At 39.6% G+C, this 20,000-nt stretch overlaps 2 protein-coding genes across 3 annotated transcripts in view; one reads left to right on the top strand and one right to left on the bottom strand.

Annotated features, from left to right (window-relative positions):
* On the top strand, positions 1-13,352 carry NDUFAF7 (NADH:ubiquinone oxidoreductase complex assembly factor 7). 2 transcript variants are annotated; one of them, XM_054063259.1, is made up of 10 exons: positions 9-339; positions 420-500; positions 2,084-2,194; positions 3,349-3,559; positions 4,044-4,102; positions 4,841-4,954; positions 5,781-5,924; positions 6,252-6,425; positions 6,805-6,997; positions 11,860-13,350. In XM_054063259.1, the coding sequence occupies exons 1-10, from the start codon at positions 115-117 to the stop codon at positions 12,621-12,623; spliced, it is 2,076 nt and encodes a 691-aa protein (XP_053919234.1). In that variant the 5' UTR covers positions 9-114; the 3' UTR covers positions 12,624-13,350. The 2 variants fall into 2 exon arrangements, with proteins under 2 accessions (XP_053919233.1, XP_053919234.1); XM_054063258.1 differs by having other exon boundaries at positions 1-500; positions 11,860-13,352.
* Positions 7,061-20,000, bottom strand: part of PRKD3 (protein kinase D3) — a 45,492-nt gene continuing 32,552 nt past the window's right edge. Inside the window, exons 13-19 of the mRNA XM_054063257.1 lie at positions 19,851-19,923; positions 16,465-16,571; positions 15,733-15,894; positions 15,159-15,257; positions 13,372-13,639; positions 11,409-11,494; positions 7,061-10,575 (exon numbers count right to left, since the gene is read on the bottom strand). Of these exons, the coding sequence (XP_053919232.1) occupies positions 10,402-10,575; positions 11,409-11,494; positions 13,372-13,639; positions 15,159-15,257; positions 15,733-15,894; positions 16,465-16,571; positions 19,851-19,923 (969 nt within the window). The 3' untranslated portion in view covers positions 7,061-10,401. The remainder of the gene's footprint in view (positions 10,576-11,408; positions 11,495-13,371; positions 13,640-15,158; positions 15,258-15,732; positions 15,895-16,464; positions 16,572-19,850; positions 19,924-20,000) is intronic.

The following is a 20,000-nucleotide window of genomic DNA, read 5'->3' as shown; positions in this document are numbered from 1 at the left end:
AGGAGCAAAAGGCATCGCCGGCGGCCGCGTCAATGCCTTCACCTTCACGCAAGCGGCGGGGTGGTATGTGGCTACCGAGCTTCCAGGACCTGCGAAGGAGGAAGAAGCGCCGCCATGGTCCCTGCGTGGCTCGTCGCCGCCCGCTTCGCCTTACTGAGCCGCTTCTCTCCGCTCCCCGCGGCGGCGGCTCGGCTTTATTCGGGCGTAGGGAGGGAACCGGCTGGCGATGGGAGCAGCGGGGCCACCGCCATGCTCCGGCACTTGGTGCGGAAGCTGCGGGCCACCGGGGCGGTGACGGTGGCGGAGTACATGCGGGAGGCGCTCACCAACCCCGGGCAGGTGTGAGGCGGGACGGGACGGGGCGAGATCACCTCTTCTTCCTCGCCCCTCACCGCTGCCCCGGCCCTTCTCCCCCGCAGGGTTACTACACACGCGGCGGCGGCATCGGAGGAAGCGGGGATTTCATCACCTCGCCTGAAATAAGTCAGGTGTTCGGAGAGGTAACGGGGGTTCTCTGTATCTTAACTGACTTCTTTTCATTCTTCTCTCTGGAGGTGTTCAAGGCCGGGTTGGATGGGGCCTGGGGCAGCCTAGTCTAGTGGGAGGTGTTCCTGCCCATCGCAGGGACTTGCATGACCTTTAAGGTCTTTTCCAACCCGAACCATTCTATGATTCTTAAGCTTCAATTAAGATGCCTTTGGAGGAAGAAGAGGTGTCTTGTTTGATACCAAAAATGCCAGCAAACAAACTTTTTTAAGACTCATTTTGGAGCTTTAGAAAGCGAGCATCCTTTAATCATGGATGGCCAACGGGAGGGTGCAATATCCATTGATGGTGTGCGGCCAGACAAGACAGTTGCTGGGGACAGAATTTATTTCCCACTTACATGTACATGGATACATTTTCCTAGAAACCTTATGCATATTTTATTACTTTCCAAAGATTAATTGTAGTGTTATTATGAACTTCACAACAGTCAGAACTCTTGCTAATTTGGAGCTTTGGTGCCAGCTCTGCCTGACCTTGCGTTTGAGATGGGGAAAGGCTGCAAAGAGGTGGTTACAGAAGAGACATTTGTTCAGCACAGACTGTACTGCACACAAGATGTTATCATCTCCAAAGAATGAACAGTGTCTGGGAAAACACTGTCTGAAAGAAAACACTCTATCAGAGGGATATGCTGTCTGACTTTCAAAAAATACAATTACTTAAATGAAACTTAACTCTACTTTAGCTTAAATTAAAAAAAAAAAATCCAGTTTTTGTAATAGTAACTAGTTCTCTGATGGTGTTTTTCTGGGGCATCAGGGAGTTGTTACAGTTGTTACAATTTGGGAGATCACCTGTGCTTAGTAACACTTTTACTTTCATATAGAATTTATTAACAACTGTGGAGGTGTTCAAGGCCAGGTTGGATGGGCCTTTGAGCAACCTGATCTGGTGGGAGGTGTCCCTGCCCACACCAAGGGGGTTGGAACTGGATGATCTTTAAGGTCCCTTCCAACTCAAACCATTCTATGGTTCTGTGATTTTGTTTTTCTGGAAGATATTAGAGATTTTTTTGTCTGTTATAATGTAGGATGCCATCTGTGCTCTGTAGTACTTATTTTCATGCAAAACCTCTTTATAAATAAAATGAGTTATGTCAGTTTCCCAGTGTGAAAACTCTACTGAAAAATCAGTTTCAGGTTTTGGCCTGGTTCACTCTGGTCTGTGCATCATTTCTGGTTAAAGGCTGTTCTCAATGACTTTTTGATAAATGCTGTTTCATGAAGAACAAATGTTCAGAGACAGTTGAGCAGCGTCCTGTGTTTGAGCCGTAAGGAAAAGGCCTTGCACCAACTGGAAAAGAGTCACACCTGCTTACTGGTGGAGAGTTGCTTCTGCTGCGTTGAAAGCAGTCAATCACTGAAGTTAATACATAAAGAGGGCACATGTGTGGATGATTTCTCTTAACTTTAAAGTACAGAGAGAGAATATTGTATAATAACTTGGTTATCATCAGGCAAAAGGCAGATACCACTTTCTGCAGGTTCTCAAGTTGTTACTGTAGCTCTTACTTTGTGTTGTTTCTCACTGTCAGTTAATAGGAATATGGTATATTAGTGAATGGATGGCCACAGGCAAACCTAAAGCATTCCAGCTGGTGGAACTGGGCCCAGGGAGGGGAACTCTTGCTGATGACATATTACGGGTAGGTAAAAACTAATATAAACAGTCTCTGTTTCTGGGTTTATGCTGTGGCTACATTGAATTCTGAAGGAATGAGGTTTTGCTGTTGAGATTTAACCTTCCCTAGGAACCAAATAGTTTTGGTCAGGAGATTTGCAGCTTGGGCTCTAATTCAAATGTATGTGTGTTTCTGAGGTCTCCGAGTTGAAAGCAGAACAGGTCAATGTGTGCTCACTGTGCAGATATGCACATAATCTTTCAAACACTACATGATAGAAAGGGAGGGCAGGAATATTCCGGTACAAGATGTTTCTGTATAGGAGAGCATTATCCAAACTGAAAACCATGAAGGAGGGTGCTGCTGTGTGCATCTGGGAGTGAAGCCTCAATGCAAGGACAGGCTGCCCAGGGAGGTGGTCGAGTCGCCTTCCCTGGAGGTGTTTAAGGAACGGGTGGATGAAGTACTTAGGGACATGGTTTAGGGAGTGTTAGGAACGGTTGGACTCGATGATCCAACGGGTCCTTTCCAACCTTGTGATTCTGTGATTCTGTGATTCTGTGACAGTAATATAGCGGTGAAGCTGTGTCATTTTCTTTGGAGATTTGAGGAGCTTCTTTCTTCCGAGTTAACCCTTTTCAATCATGCTTGCATGGCTGTCTATTAATTAAAATAATACTTATTCAAAAACTGATTTCTAACGGAATTTAGTACCTCAGAAGGATTTTATTCTATTTACATATGTTAAGGAAAAGTAACTTTAATAACCACAGAGAGGTAGGATATTGAGCACTTTTTGTCTATGGTTTCTGGGACAACTGAACAATTTTTCTGCTAATGCTAAACCATCTACAGCGATTAGAGGAGGTACTTGCTCTCAGGCTGTTACTGTTCTAAATCAGCATGTCACGTTGCTGTCTTTACAACTAACTATATATTGTGTGCTGTACTTTGCTGACTTTTATTAGAAGCAAAGCAGTTTTTACTAAAATGGGTGCAGGCATTCCCATTTCCTTCTGGAGGAGCAAAATGCAATCTTTCACTGGGAGTATTTTGTTAAATAAAAGTCAACTGTATCTTTTATCTCCAATATAATTAATGAGACTAAAGATTAATTCTTAAACCTTGAGCGTATACAGCTCGTGACTGTGCCTAATAGAATTCATCTGCCTTTATAGGTCTTCAACCAGCTTTCCTCTTTACTTAGTAAATGTGATGTCTCTGTTCATCTGGTAGAAGTGAGTCCCAAACTCAGCGAGATCCAAGCGTTGATGCTGACAGGAGGGAAGGTACAGTCAAACTCTGAGGACAGTTCTGCTTACATGGAAGGCGTTAGCAAGACTGGAATTCCCATTTTCTGGTACAGAGACATTCAAGATGTGCCGCCAGGTAAGGAGCTTAAATGTCAGATTACAGGGATGGCGTCCTTCCTCCATTGGCAACTTTTGATAAGAGAGGACATCTCTTATCTATCCATCTATCCATCTTCATAATGGATAGAAAAGTAGTTAATATACATATTTGTTCTTAATTGTTTGAGTCTGAGGCAGGATCTTGACTCATTTTCATAACTGCTACCTATTCTGACTACCTGCATTTTGTGATAGCTACCTAATTTCATATAGTCTGACTTTTTCTTTTCATGGGAAACCACTTACTGGCTTTGCCTGGATCTCCTTTCATGAGATCCTGATCTTGAGCTAGCTGTAGAAATGCTGTCTTTGACGTATCCAAGTTGGAAGTAACGATAGTTATTTTACAACCACATTAAAAAGCTTAATTCATTAAAATTCATAAAAACATTTCAATTTGCAACTTGAAGCTTTCATGGACACATTAATAATTTAATGCATTCTTTTTTACCTTCTCACAGGTTACAGCTTTTACTTAGCACATGAGTTTTTTGATGCCCTGCCAATACATAAGTTTCAGGTATAGCAAGATGATTATTGTAATTGTGACAATCTACTTATATGTCTTTTCTCTTTGAGGAAGAATAGAATTAGGGTGCCAAATTATACACATGCATTGTCTGTGGTGATAAAGTATTTCTAACTGAACTGGATTAAAAAGGCTTAGTTCAGCTGGTAAGTGTAAAATTAGTAATTCTCCCTGAATGGAAAATCTTGAAGAAAGCTAAAGATTTCTTATTGCTTAGAGAAGTCTCAAGTTTATTTCTTATGCTATGCTAATAAGTTTTTAATTTCAACATTATTTTATTCATTGGTGCTAACCAAGACAATGCTCTGAAGGGCTTCCATTTGAATGGTAATGAAAATAGCAAAATAAAGGCTAGTTAGGATTCAGAAGAAACTTTCAACTACAATTTGATAATTTGTAAAAATCACTAGTAGAGGTTTATTTTATTTTCACAAGTTAAACGTTGCACTGTCAATAGGAGAAGCTGCATTTTTCTCAACAGCGTCATTCATTCCTTTTAAGTATAATTAAACCTCTATTTGTTGACACTGCAGAAGAGTCTCTACCATGAGCTTTTTCCAAGGAAGTTACTGGAGTTAAATAGGATTTAATAATTGTTGTTAATTGCGTATTCTGTTCTGAAAACATTTGTGAAATTACTAATTGGCTAAACACATTAGCTCAGTCAGATAAACAAGGTGCTGTTTTACCCGTGGAGTTTAAAGTGAGTACTTTGGGTTTGTTACACAGAGAACAGAGAGAGGCTGGCGTGAAGTGCTGGTTGATATAGATCCAGAAGTTCCTGACCAGCTGCGGTTTGTCCTGTCACCATCCAGTACCCCTGCGACAGAAAACTTTATTCAGGTAAGGTTATGCCTACCAGGGTTCATACTTAGATCTTTACTGACTCTTCAAGTACATTTACTGCTTCTCAGTTACTTTGACAGTGAGAGAAGGGCTCTCAATCTATAGGTGAGTAAGTACCGCTTACCATTTCCATCCTGCAACATTTCCACAATCATTTAACTTTGTACGCTGTGAATATATAGCGCGGAAATAAACCCGTACATCAAACTTTGCAAAATCAAGAGCTTAAACAGGCAAAACACTTCTGAGAGCAAACTGAGGCAGCAGGTGGCAGGCAGAGTTCTGCACTGCATGTGTCGTGTCACCATCTCAGCGATGGCCCTTGCCTAAGCCAGGCTCTCAACCGGCTGTGTACGTACTCAGTGCAGCTGGGTGAGTGCTCCTGTGCTGCACTGACCTGTAGTGGAAAGTGCCCAGGACTGGTTTATTTTCTAAAGTTTACTGGATTCCTAAAGATACAAAATGAATTAGTTGAGATTAAAACCAACTACAGAGTTTCACAAAGAAAGGCCTTCTTGAAGGGTTATGCACAGCTGAAGAGCTATTTTCATTCTTTTAGTACTACAGTAATGCACTTTCACCTGATGGGAGTATTCTTGTCAGAAGAAAATTGATTTTGGTGAACTCTATAGAAGAGATATCTGAAATCCATCACGCAGAAAACACTAGCTGAAAATGACGGTTAGTGAAGTCTAGTTCAAGCTCCAGGTAGCCCTCTGTGCCCCAGTGAAGTGACAATAATCCCAAGATGTCAAGTGTGAAGAACTCTTGGCCTGTACTCGTTTGCTAACATAGTTGTTTTGGTCTTTGAGCTCTTCTTTAGCCTGAAGAAAAGAGAGATCATGTGGAAGTGTGTCCCGAGGCTGGTGTCATCATTCAGAGGCTCGCCTGTCGTATAGAGAAGGATGGTGGCGCTGCACTGATTGCAGATTATGGTCATGATGGAACCAAAACTGACACTTTCCGGGTACGTCATTTACCCTGAAATACTGAGCTGGAATACTCTTATCTTTATTTGTCACTTGGATCATTAAGTTCTTGAAAGAGAAAAGTCCTGGGCGGACATAGTAGCAAAAACTGCAAACATAAAACTGAGTAGAGTTCTTATTTAATCAGTACCCGTCAGGGTTTCTGTCACAGGGAAAGGCTAGTGTGAGCCCTTGCTACATATACCTCAAATTTTTGAAGTATAATTTGCAATTCTCACCTCTCCCATCCACAACTATGTCTTTGCTGGCCCGGCTGTGGTAGCTAGGAGTATAGACGATTTTAATTTTCCCATTTAATTTTTCAGGGTTTCCGGAATCACAAACTTCACGATGTACTGAAAGCTCCAGGTACAGCAGACCTGACAGCAGATGTTGATTTTAGCTATCTTCGAAAGATGGCACAGGGCAGAACAGCTACATTGGGCCCCATAAAACAGCGGGAGTTTTTAAAAAACATGGGCATTGACCTCCGAATGCAGGTACGATGTTTGCAGGTACATAAACTCTCCTAACGCACAAGTAATCAGCAACAAGAGAACTCTTATAAAAATCTGATTTTAAAAGAACGTTGTTTAAAATGTGTATGTGTGAGATCAGAGTTGCTTCTCCTAGATGTGTGTTACTTTGGATCCTTCAAACTAAACTGGATATACTATATTTAGGAGTATTTAACACAAAACTTTGCTACATACATCAATATGTGAACTCCACCAGGGATCTCACCAGTTCTATTGACTACTACGGCACTGTTACACTGGTGTAACTAAGTGAAAACGATGCAACAAGAAATTGCAAGGATGGAGGAATTTGTAGGAAAGCAGAAAGTGCTATAACTTGCATTGCTTTTTTTTTTTTCAGGTGCTTTTGCAGAATTCACGTGACACAGCAACTCATGAACAGTTACTCCACAGTTATGATACGTTGATGAATCCTGAGAAAATGGGAGACTGTTTTAACTTTTTTGCCCTGCTGCCCCATCATAGACTTGCACAGCCTGACAAGAAACAAAAGCTAGAATCGAAGTCTCCTATACCACCTGTTGCTGGATTTGGTGAGCTCGTACTGAAGTAATTTCAAATACTAGAGCAAAATGTCTCATAGTGGTGGCTTTCAATAGCAATTCATTAAAAAAAAAAATGAAGTAAAAGAATGGAGTTGTGGGTTTTATGGTTCCATAAACAGTTTTGCAATAATGTAATCTGCATTTAGTTACATACGCAGTAACATAAGAACTAAATATTTTGATCTATCTTTGATCTGAAAGCAGATGAGATGTGACCTTAATTACCAGGCAATTTTTCTCACACCTATCTGCACTTTGGGGCTAAGGCACCTTTTGGTAGGGAGCATTAATCCCGAGTCTGTCTACGGCAGCGTGCTAATCCTCTTGACTAACCTACTCAAAGCAGTACTCATAGAAATCAAACAGTGCACATACAGAACCCAGCACACACAGAGCAGAGAATTAACAATGTTTCTGGGGTCTTACAATAGAGCAGAGGAGTATGAAGCTAAAACTTGTAACAAACAAACACGTGTTAAGGAGACTTCAGATGTGCTCAGCTTTGGTACCTGCATAAAACACAAGATACCTCGACATTTTTAAGGATATTTTTATAAAGAGAAGGGTGACAGGAACCACACAAAAAAGTTACCGGTTTCAAAGCACTGCTAATATATAATGCTAATATACTGCAGGGTATATCGAATGACATATCTACAAATGGGGAAGTGTAAAGAAACATTTACTTCTAGGAACATTTAATAGGAGAGATAATGCATATAAATAAAAAGAACAAGTCTGCTAGGGAAATAAATTTTATTTTCAAGCTTATCAGAGGATATTTACAAACAAGGGGATGTATAAAAATATAAAAGTACTTGACAGTGTCCATTTGAGGCTATAAATTTTACACAAGCTTTTTTTCTAGCATCATGGTAGCACTATTTCTTGAATGAGCGCAACTTAATTCTCCTAGGGGTAAGGATATGAAACACTGTAACCTACTGTTGTCAAAGTCTGCAGTAAAGGTAGAAAAAAAGGGAATATAAAAAAAAAAATCAGCTATTTTTACTACTCCGAAGACTTTACTCCTAACATATGTCTGATTTTTGGTTCCTTGACTATTAACTGCTCGTGGCTTTTTATTGTCTGTCTCCATATGCTTTGTCTGTGTATGTGGTCAGACAATCTCTGCCATCAGCACTTAATTTTTTTTTTTAATACAACTTTAATAATAAATAGCTTGTATAATACTTTGGAGCAGAGCAGACTGCATGGGGAGAGACATCAGCCAGGCCTTCTGCTTCATTGTGTCCCCTCCTTCTTCTATTCCTGTTGTGCTTTTTCAAGTGGCTGAGCTGTTTTTTTTTCCTCCCTTAAAAGAACATTAAAAAAAAAAAAAACAGGAAAACCTGAAATGACAGCTCAAGTATGAAATTGGAAGTTTAAAACCAGAAACCTAAACAAAACACCAGACTGCCAGCTTAACAGGTGGTTCCAAAGATTAAAAATAGTCCCTCTTGGAAGAATCAGTCCTGAAACCTGAGAAAAACACGTGCTAGCAGAGAGGATGGGTGGTGGTCAGAAGGGCTGAAATGCCTTGCTCACTGCTGGCTGCCGAAACTGCCATACAGATTGCGTGAACATTTTTTACAAAGTTTTGTCTGTCCTCACAGGGAAGCCAGAGTTCAGCCTTTACCAACTTCGACACCTATAAAATGCAGCGGCAGTCAGATTAAGGGTAATAGGAAAAGAAAAAGCTTTGTTAATGACCTAGACCTACCTGTGGGTGTGTACTTCTGCAACTGCCACTGACTTTACTGCTGGGTCACTGTCATTGCAAGCAGCTGTGGGCCCTGAAATAACCGTGCAAAATTTTATGTATATCTAAGAGCTTAGAAAAGTCTGCTCACCTGTTTTCTTACCTGAATAACAGTAGAAAAAATACTTTTCTACACACACACAGAAAAGAAAATCTCTGTAGGAAGTAGAGGAGAATACCCCAAAGCCTCTCACTGTGTTTGCAATTCAAGCCTGTATCAGTGCTTTAAAAGCTATTTTAAACCAAGCTCCAGTTAAATCAGCTCTCATGGCCTCAAGGTTCTTGGAAATACCATAAATTTTAACTGTTACACTGTCCTCTGAGGGATCTGTTTCCAAAGAGTATTGCTGCTTCCTCTCAATTGTTCCATATGTCCAGTAAGTAGCTGGGAATCCAACAACTGAGACTTCTGTGTAAAAAAACTGATTTAGGAGTTGGTTTTGGACTCTTAACTCGCCTCAAACAAAACCGCTGCACACAGTAAAGAGAGTGGGAGGGTCTGCAGATTAAGGTAAGAAGGCAAAGCCCTTTCTCCTACAATCCAGCTGCCCTGGCAGAAGCAACAAGCGATTTGATATCCACTGTTACTTCGAGGTTTTGAGCAGAGTCAAGCTACAGGCTAGCAGGCTATAAACTCCTCCTGATGTAAGTCCAGGGAACCTCAAAAAATTAGAAAAATGTTAGAAATATTTAAAAGTATAATTACAACAGAAGAAAGCTGCATGTATTTTTCCCTATTCTTCCAACTTCTTCTGCTGGAAGCTGTTCTTCCAGAGTGAAAGGATATGCTACATCAAGTCTTGTGTGCTCCCTGTGCATTCCTTGTATAGTTTTAAGGCACAGTGCCTTTGGTGTGTATCAACGACGTGTGCTGGCCTTGCACAGCAACACACTGTTGTGACTTATTGCTCTGTTTTAACAAGAAAATAAAGGACTAGCATAGCTTTGATTGTCGTCTCTTTAGATTGTTAGCCAGCATTTCAAGAGGAATGTAAGAAGTTCCAGGGTTTGGGTTTTTTTTTGGGGGGGGAGGCATTTGAAAAAAGTTCAGTTAGGGCAAAGACACAGATCTTTAACTGTCAAAACAGCAGCAAATTATTCCTTCATCTGTGAAGCTGTATTCAACCTAAACCACCATGTTTTGCTGCTAGCCAAAGTATTCTGCACCGATTCCTCTTTACAGTTTCTTTTCACCATGCAGAGTTTAGGAAATGGGAGATGTATCTAAGTAACAGAAAACAGTCCTCTATAGCCTAGTAAACAGGGATTAGAAAACCATTAAAAAATTCTTATTGTGTAAGCTAGGAAAAAAAAAAGCAACCTTGAAAAACACACAAACCATTCAGTCTGTACACATTACACCTAGTAATGGCTTTGTAGCCACACAGTTTGGTGAAATGTTACCCAACGGGGCTTATCCCACTGTCCAGTAACTACTCATAGTTTAAGTCAGAGATGGAGAAAAGCTTGTCAGTTGACAGTCTGTTCCCATGTCAATGCAGGATCCTCTGGGGCTTTGTACACTGAATGATGTGTACAGCATTCAGAAAGAGCAACAGTTGTCCTAAAACTTATCTTCAGTTTCTGTCTGGAGTGCCCTCCTTTGCTGCAATTTAGCATAATGAATAAATCAAGGGTCTTCTTCCATGTCATCTGGATTAGGAGCCATAATAAAATGCTGGGGATACTCAAGGTTGTGTTCATAAGCATGTTCTTTCCAGCGGGCATCATCGCTCTCATGGGTAATGTAACGCTCTCCAATGCGTGTTTCAAATTCTCTGAGGTCAAGCCAAGTCTGATAATCCTAAGTAAGAGAGGTTTAAGGAAACAGTTTAAGAAACAGCAGCACTACATTCCCACAGATAAATTCTGCACTTTATCTCTACTGTAAGTATAAATAGCCATAGGATATAATCAATGAGATGGTTTAAAAAACCAAAACAAACAAAAAATAAAACCCCACCACCCCTCTGAAATACCGCAGAAGAGCATCCACAAAGAATGGTTCAAAATTAAATTGGCTAGTTCTTAAGGTTGTAGTACTGTAATTCATGAAAACTTTTCATAACAACATAGCTATTTTAGCTTCATTATAAAATTAATTGTATAGATACTCAAAATTACTTGGATTTTCCCCTTAATGTCCTTTAAGTTATTCGTGTAAAAAGATGTGTGCATACAGCATTGTGAAACTGTTGTGAAAGGAACCCGCATCAAACAAGCAAATGAATTCCATTCCAAACAATTCTCTTCTAAAACAACTATGAGTTACAGCACACACCAGCTCGCGTGTCTGCTTTAGCAACGAACAATATTTGCCTCAATACTGATTTCAGTGGGGCTCCATGCACTCATCTCTGCCTGCATTCAGGAGAGGTTCCAGAAGAATAAATCACTCTGCTGATGTCAGACAGAAAGTAAAGGAGACAAGACAAAATTTTCCTTGAGGAAAGAAGCCACTAGCAGATGGGCAGAATCCTGCAGCACACAAAATGTAAAGCAGAAAACAGGAACACTGAACCCTCCATGAATGCTTGTTAACAGACTGTGATAGTAGTTTTAATAAGCCTCTGAAGGATATCATCAAAAAAATCATCCACCCATTAAAAATATAATAACAAAGGCAAGTGGGGTTACCTGTAACCACGGATGACTAAGAGATTTGTCAACACTGTAACGTTTTCTCATCTTCACTTGAAGCAAATTGTTTATTAAATCAATGGCTGACAAAGAACACAACAAATTACATTGTTTAAATATTAATCACCTTCATAATCATTCACGTGCTGCAGTGAAAGTGAACTTTTTTACATATGTGTGTATATATCCCACTGAACTCTTTTAAACTTAATCAAGCTCTTGAATTTTATATTTAGCTTTGCTTTTCTTACGGTAAATGAAGCTCCAAAACAGATATGGGGTAAGCTCCCCCTGACCTTTGATGGAAACACTAAAATCTTTGCTATATTATTTGTTAATCTTTTTCCCTACTGATTTTAGTGATTTTCAGAAGCGTCTAAATAACTTTAACATAATCCCATGTTCCAAAATGCTGTAGGCAGATCCCACTATTGTATTCTTTTCATAGAATCACCACGTTGGAAAGGACCCGCTGGATCATTGAGTCCAACCATTCCTAACACTCCCTTAAACCACGTCCCTAAGCACTTCATCAACCCATTCCTTAAACACCTCCAGGGAAGGCGACTCGACCACCTCCCTGGGCAGCCTGTTCCAGTGCCTGATGACTCTTTCTGTGAAAAATTTTTTCCTGATATCCAGCCTGAACCTCCCCTGGCAGAGCTTGAGACCATTCCCCCTTGTCCTGTCCCCTGTCACTTGGGAGAAAAGGCCAGCTCCCTCCTCTCCACAACCTCCTTTCAGGTAGTTGTAGAGAGTAATAAGGTCTCCCCTCAGCCTCCTCTTCTCCAGGCTAAACAACCCCAGCTCTCTCAGCAGCTCCTTATAAGACTTGTTCTCCAGCCCCCTCACCAGCTTTGTTGCTCTTCTCTGGACACGCTCCAGAGCCTCAACATCCTTCTTGTGGTGAGGGGCCCAGAACTGAACACAGTACTCAAGGTGCGGTCTCACCAGTGCCGACTACAGAGGGAGAATAACCTCCCTGGACCTGCTGGTCACCCCGTTTCTGATACAAGCCAAGATGCCATTGGCCTTCTTGGCCACCTGGGCACACTGCTGGCTCATGTTCACTCGGCTGTCAACCTATGTGTTAATCATATATATATTACTAATAACAAAGCTGGCACTGTAGAGCTCTATAGAGACCAACCTCGTACACTTCTAGATTGTTCAGACCTGACTTTTAGACCCAGTTTTTGTTTCATCTGTTAGTGTTTCAAAACTAAAATTCCAGATTCAGCTTTGAACCATTTCTGTAATTATATTTTAAATAAAGTAAGTTTTGAGATCAGCCTTCAGCAAATACTCACACGTAATTTAACTTTTTATTGGGAATTTGGGAAGTTTCAGGTTATTTATACCATACCTCCCGCATGCAATTAGTTTTTCTCGCTAAATCTACTGGCTCCTGCTACCCTGAAAATGATCTAATATGTTACACTTGACAATTCATCTTGCACAAACAGATGCCAGCTCATATTTATCCATCTTGTCATAGTCTACTTAACTCAATCATAGACTCATAGAATGGTTTGGGTCGGATGGGACCTTAAAGATCATCTAGTTCTCCTGCATCAGGTTGCTCAAAGCCCCATCCAACCTGGACTTGAACACCTCCAGGGATGGGGCTTCTGCAACTCCACTGGGCAACCTGTTCCAGTGCCTTACCACCCTCACAGTAAAGAATGTCTTCCTACTACCTAATCTAAATCTCCCCTCTTTCAGCTTAAAACCATTACCCCTCATCCGATGAGTGCACTCCCTGATAAAGAGGCCCCGTCAACTTTCCTGTAGGCAAACTATCAATACTAAAACTATCAAATAATCAAATAGCAATAATATTTAAACTCAAACTATCAACAATGCTCACACTTCTATTTGAATGAACTTTGAGCTTTAAGCATTTGAATATGTAATCTACATATAAAGACATCTTAATAGAGAAAATTCATTTCTTTACCTTCACTGGAAATTTCCTTCCAGGGATTTGGCGGGTACATAAATGCTGCATTTTGAATTTGATCATTTATATCCTCATCTTCATTAAATGGGAATGTACCACTAAGGCTCACATAGACAATAACTCCTACTGACCACATGTCTAGGGAGCGGTTGTAACCTTTACTCCTGAGCACTTCAGGAGCGAGATAAGCAGGTGTCCCCACGACAGAGCGCCTGAAAGATTTTTCACCAATGATACGTGCAAAGCCAAAATCACACAGCTTCACCTGCAAAAGAAACATATTTTAAATGGAGAAATCTCTGCTTAATCTCCAAAGCATCCTAATGCCCAAGACCAGAGTGGTACTTGATACTGTTTCTGCCAGTATACGTGCAGGTATAAATTCTGATACCACTTCATTTAAACACTGTATGCACTAAAACAGAGATAAAACATTAAATAAACCAGTCACTTAAGTTTTAAGTTGCTGGTTTTGCAGACTGCAGATGGCGCACGCTTCAGAGTGAGTCCTGAATTGGCCTTGCACAGACTCAGGTCTGACGCAGTCTGTGCAGTACATGGCCACAAGTGCGCAAATAAGCACAAAAAACTTGATTCAAAGGTCAGCTCATTGTCAGAGGCAAATCCCCACCCTCACAAGGCGCAGAATCAAAGTTGAAAAAGCACATGAATTTCAATCAGATTACATTCCCCTTAATCATATTCCCAAAGCTGGAGGCTTCAGATACAGAAACCAAACCATGGGTATTACCTAGAACTCGGACTCAGTCACCTCTGGACAGAACAGTCCAGTAATCATCCAGGTAGAACAACAACACACCAACAGCTGATGCCCGCACTGATGTTTAAATCTTCATGGTTCTGGAATGGTTCCTTAACTTGAACACAGCATGCACTCATACAGAAAAAAGGATGCAGATCAACTCCAGCACTAACCCCAAGTTAATAACCCCTCCTCAGAAAAAAAGCACTGCACTAAAGGCACAGAAGTGACTCCCATTAAGTCCACTCCATATGCATTAATGTCACGGGACTGGAAGCAATTCCCCTTTTGCTGCCCTGCAGCTTTTAATTGCCATATAACCTCCACAAAATCTATACTATCCAAGGTATCTGGGGGGTTAAGTGTTGTCCATACATAAATACTAATAATGCTGAACAGCATTTCTCTTAAAGAAATTAGCTATTTAGTTTATATTACAGTGTAGTATCACACAAGCTAATGATGAAAACCCCCAAGCAAGACTAGTGACAAACGAGCCAGTCCCTTTTGACAACAGCTTGCTTATAAAGCAAGACAGACAAGAGCAAGGAGAGATGATGTGCAACAGGGAAGAAACCGTTTCCCAGGGTCAAATAGCACTGGAAAAGAAACAAGACTGGTCTTGAAGATTTTAGTCCTGTGCCTTTTCCACCGGACTATTCTAGTTAATCCGGGATACCGATTTCCATGCATTCTATGCAGCCTTTTGCTAACTGCTGGCAGTAGTTGTACTTCTCAGGCTCCTCAGAATAAAGAACCTCGTGCACAGCACTGTTGTGTGACATAATCCAGGTCTGAGGGGAAAGAAACTGAAATGGACCACGGAGCATACAGCTAGGCTAAGAGTTGAAAGGGAGGGGAAAAAAAAAAGCCAACTTTAATACATGCAGTTCAAGTAATTCTAGACTAAGTCAGCCGAACGAGCCCACAAGAGGTCAGCTTTTAAGCTGCAATGCCTCTATTCCTTTAAAAAAAAGAACACTGAAAAGTGATAAAAACATATTTTTTAATTTTTACTCACCTGAGGGAATGGCTCTGCTGATGCTAGTAGTACATTTTCTGGTTTCAAATCACAGTGCACAATATTCTTGAAGTGTAAATTCCTCAAAGCAACAAGTATCTACAAAAAGAAAAGACAATTTTCAGTGCTATTCAAGTGTATAGAAAGCGTCAAAAGCCACACACAATAAGCAATACAATAAGTTGTACCAACACAGTCTTCAAGAATTAACCCATATATACTGTGCAAGTACTGCTTTTTTTCCAGCCTATCAAGACTTGAAACTGGCAGCTTTGCTTTTCAGGGTTTTTTTTCCCATCCCCCCTTCTACTTCTCTGCCTTTTTGAATGCTCACTGTTTTGACATGTATCTTTGGAAGTCCATAATGTCATGTCTTGGAAAAGAACACCAAACATAATAACATAATTCACATTTTAAATTCTTTCCATGTTTATTCAGTTTTCATTAGATGTGCAGCCCTCTGTGCTGTCTCTTTTAGATAACACAGAAAATCCCTTCTTCAAACTCCATGCGCATATAATTACAAATGATGAATCTAGCCTTTCCTCTCAAAGAAGTGAGACTGAATATCAACCTGAGTGACCATGAACTTTGTTATTCGTTCTGGAAGCCGACTTTTCTCACTGGAAAGAATCATCTCTAGCATATCTCCATGCAGCTTTTCCATCACAACAAAGACCCGCTCTGGGGTTTCAAACATACATTCCAGATTCACAATCCCAGGGTGGTGCAAATTCTAAAATAAATCAGTATAGGAACAGGTGCATCATTAAGATAATTCTGTATGAAATACCCCAAATTACACAAAACTGTTGTACCTCAAATCAAAAAGCAGTTAAGTGGAGAGTTAGAGATGAAAAAACATGTCTGAAGCAAGAAACTAGTTTGAAACATAAATGTCAACCCATGAAACATGCCAACTACCACTATTAAGTCCAATTTGTTTTAACACAAATTACTCATAATGATTAATTTTACAGTTGATATACTCAGCAGCTTGATTACAGAACATGCAAGACTGAGGAGCCAGTAGTGGAATACAGCCAAAAATAATACAGTTTCCTGCTACCTGCTGATCACAAGAAGCCAAAGCACCTGTGTGGATCCCATATACAGAGCAGATACCACTCCCAAGTTATCAATTCTACCAAATAATCAGGAATCCCAGCTCTTCCAAGACTGCCTCTTACGAGAAAACTCAGAGATCATATACACAGATTTTGAAATCGTTTCAGAGCGTTCACACACATTACAAAATCTTATTAATGGCTGAACACTCCAATGTGATTCAATAATACTTTCGTACCTGGAGAATGGCTACTTCATTACGAAGCTGACTTTCTTGTTTAGTTGGAAACCTCATCTTGTCAATGACTTTGATAGCCACATCTCTTCCAGTCTTCCTATGTTTTCCTAAAAAGAAAGTGAATGTCAGCCATCAAGAGGCAGAAGCAATTAATAGCTATTAAACATTACAGCTCTAAAGTAATCACTTTTTGGGGAAACAAATATATTCTGTACAAAGATACAATATTACTACATTTATATTTAAAGTTGCAATTGGTATAAGAGTAACAAGAAGTGATCAGCCTCAATAGGAGAGTTATAGATAAATTTAAACTGGTTAATATACTCTTTTGCCCAGTATGACATTAGAGGTCATTGACAATAGGTGAAGTTTTCATTTGTGGACATTAGCAAGTAATACCTACTGCCACAGAATACTGCCTCTCCTGTTAAAAAAAAATAAAAATATTCAAGACAAATGTGAAGAAAGATTTACAACTCTTCTCCAGTGGTTTCATACTTTCATGGGCTCCACGTGCTGAGGGAATCTTATCTAATATGCTACAGGAATATAGAAGTAATTATGTTCCATGAAGAACAACACATTGACACCCAGGAAGCAGTCTGTTGTGATCAAAAAGCTCTAAAAGTCTGTGGTGAGAAAAAAAAATGTGCTGATAGCACCAAATATTCCTTGCTGCAACCTGCATCAGCTAAATGAAAAGCATTCTGCGCTACATAGATAGGGTGTTAAAATGGCTAAGTGAGCAGCTGGAAATGCTTCCCCAGTTTCCTCACAACTGCTAAAGTGACTTGTAGCACAAGCACAACAGAGAGCTAAATAGGATCACAGACTACAAGAATTTGATAATCTAAGAGATTTAATGCTAAACTAAACCAGAACAATAAGTCTGCACCAAAGGAAAAAAGCCATTATCAGTGAAGGGTTTAGAAGCCATTTAGGAAAAGGGACAATACACACAGCTACAGTGGAAGCGGCACAGAGGATTCTACCAGCACTGCTACAGAGAGCCTAATTATGCCTCGCTAACCATCCAGCCAGGCCTCTCCTGCTGCCCTGCACATGGTACTGGTGGCCAGGGCTTAGGCAGGGCATAGGGACTGCTCCAAAGGCTGCTGCACCAAGCAACTAGTACACCTGCCTTAAACATCATCAGGAATAAAGGATCAAAACCAGGCTTATCTCCATCAGACAAAGGCAGCTAGCGGAGACATCACTCAAGGTCCAAAAGGGTTTACAAGGTAACCAAATGGAACTAACAATTGGAGAGCAAAAAATAAATTTTAAAAAGAGTATATTAGTCCTAAGAAAGCATACACCTTATACTGGACTGTTACAGACAACGGCATAAAGCCAGAAGTCTCAAAAGGGAGAGATCCAGGGAGTTTTGTCATTTATTTCTGGAAGAAATCAGCACTTTTAGGCAAAATACTAGAAATCACAGCACCCACTTATAATTTAAATATATCCTAGATTCAGGGAAAGTAACTCTTGGCTCCACTAGACATAAAATTATATTGAAATGTAGCAGAAATACCATCAATTACGAACTAGATGCAAAACCCAGCAGTCAAATACTAGGCTGCAAGAGAACATAAAGCAAAACCAGCAAACTAACAAAACACTTCACTACATAGAGTAGAGTTAAAAATGTAATAATGAAGATAGACTAACAGAAAAGCAGCTTGAAAATTCCTTTTCCTAAGCAAAACACAACTATTCAAGTTCCAGGGCTAATTTTACATCAGTAACAAAAAGTCAAGAGTTTTTTTTTTTTTTCTGTCTCCATTTTTCAGACCCTTCAAAACCAACCAAAACAGGCAAAGGAGAGCGAAATTGCTCACTGAAAGAAACATGAGTTGGATATCAATATCAATAACTTCTCGATTGACAGTTTGGAAATGTTTGCCCAGAATAGAGGGCATAAAAACACCCATCAAAAACCAACCCCCACAATAATGTAAGGAATTTGATTTCAGCTTTATTTATTTAAATAAAAGGGTTTGTTACCTTTATTGCAGTAAGCCTACACAGGTGGGGAGAAGCCAGTATTGGAAGTTAACAGATCTAGTCTCCCAAACACTAGCAACAATTAAGCAGTATGCAGAGCCAACAAAACAATATTCTTTTACGGCTACTTTTCTTTTATCCTAAGAAACCAAGGATGCATAACCTATATAACTGAAGGTATCTTTAAGTGAAAAGATTTAATATAGCAAAAGGCTTTTATAAGCATTTGCTATGTTTATAAGCATTGAATCATGAAAAATACCAAGCTGGGATTTATCTAAAAGGCAATTCAGGAGAGTATATACAGAAATAAAATCAAACCATTAAACTACTGTCTGCATTTCTGTATATTCTATTCATAAGAGGGGGAGGATAATTTGATTCACACTATGCTTTAAGAAGCACGGGGAAAAAAAAGGTATCTCCCAAGAGTGATGTAAAACCAGGCCATCAAACTGCATTTTCACCAAGCACTTCAGAAGTAATAGAGAAAAGTATTTAACTACACAACTAGCACAAAGGAAAACCATAGTTACAATACCTCCTGGCTACAAAGACAACATGACAGAAGCAGAAAGATTACCACTTCTAAAACATTAGGTTTAACTTATTCTTTCTTTCCAGATTTATGGTCTGTGGTTTTCTCAACACTTGAGACAAAATACATAAGATGGAAAAACAAAGAAAACAGAGAAACAGTTCATATGATGCATTTCTAGAATTTCTTCTTTTTGTGCTTCCATACTATAAACAAGTTATACATTGCAACAGAAGTTTTTAAAAACTAAAAGTGACTAAGTTACATTTGCAAAACTGAGTCTTCTTGACAAATAATTCCTCCCTCTACTTTATCCTGCTGATGGAAATCTGTAGCAAAACTGTTTGCATAAAATATGTCAATAATATGTTTGCATAAATACTGTCAAACCATAAACTATCTATCTTTTCCAATTTCTTTTGGCCACATCTCTCAGATATCATTAAAAACAAGTATAACTTAAAGCCATCTTAAATATATGACTCCGAATACTGTATAATACAGACAACTGTGTTAGAATTTACAGTTAAAACCCCTCACATCATTAACCAACGTCAAATTCTGGCTTGAGATTGCTTTGTGTTTAACTGTGGTTAAAATGCAATGCATATTCTAAACCAAGAATGTCAACGCAAACTCTAAATGCAAAAATAAATTTTAAGAAATATTGTACATGAAACTGCAGAGAGGCATAGCAATCCAAACAAAACTTCTAAGAAGATAAACATCACCTAGACACTGTAGATACAGCTAAGTAAATATGAAAAGGCTATTTATATCAAGTAGACAGACATTCTACTCTAATAAATTCCTAATGGAATCTAAAGTAACTTACCTCCATATACAATACCAAATTGACCAGAGCCCAGCACTTCATCAGCAAATATTTGGTACACAGAGCTGATATCCTAAAGCATGAAAAAAATAAATCACAAATATTAGGAGTAATCAAAATGTTGATGAACATATCAGTTAGTACTGGCTA

This window comes from Cuculus canorus, chromosome 3 (genome assembly GCF_017976375.1).
Source record: "Cuculus canorus isolate bCucCan1 chromosome 3, bCucCan1.pri, whole genome shotgun sequence".
Lineage (NCBI taxonomy): Eukaryota > Metazoa > Chordata > Aves > Cuculiformes > Cuculidae > Cuculus > Cuculus canorus.
Note: the sequence above shows the minus strand (reverse complement) of the source record. Positions and strands in the feature narration are given on the sequence as shown.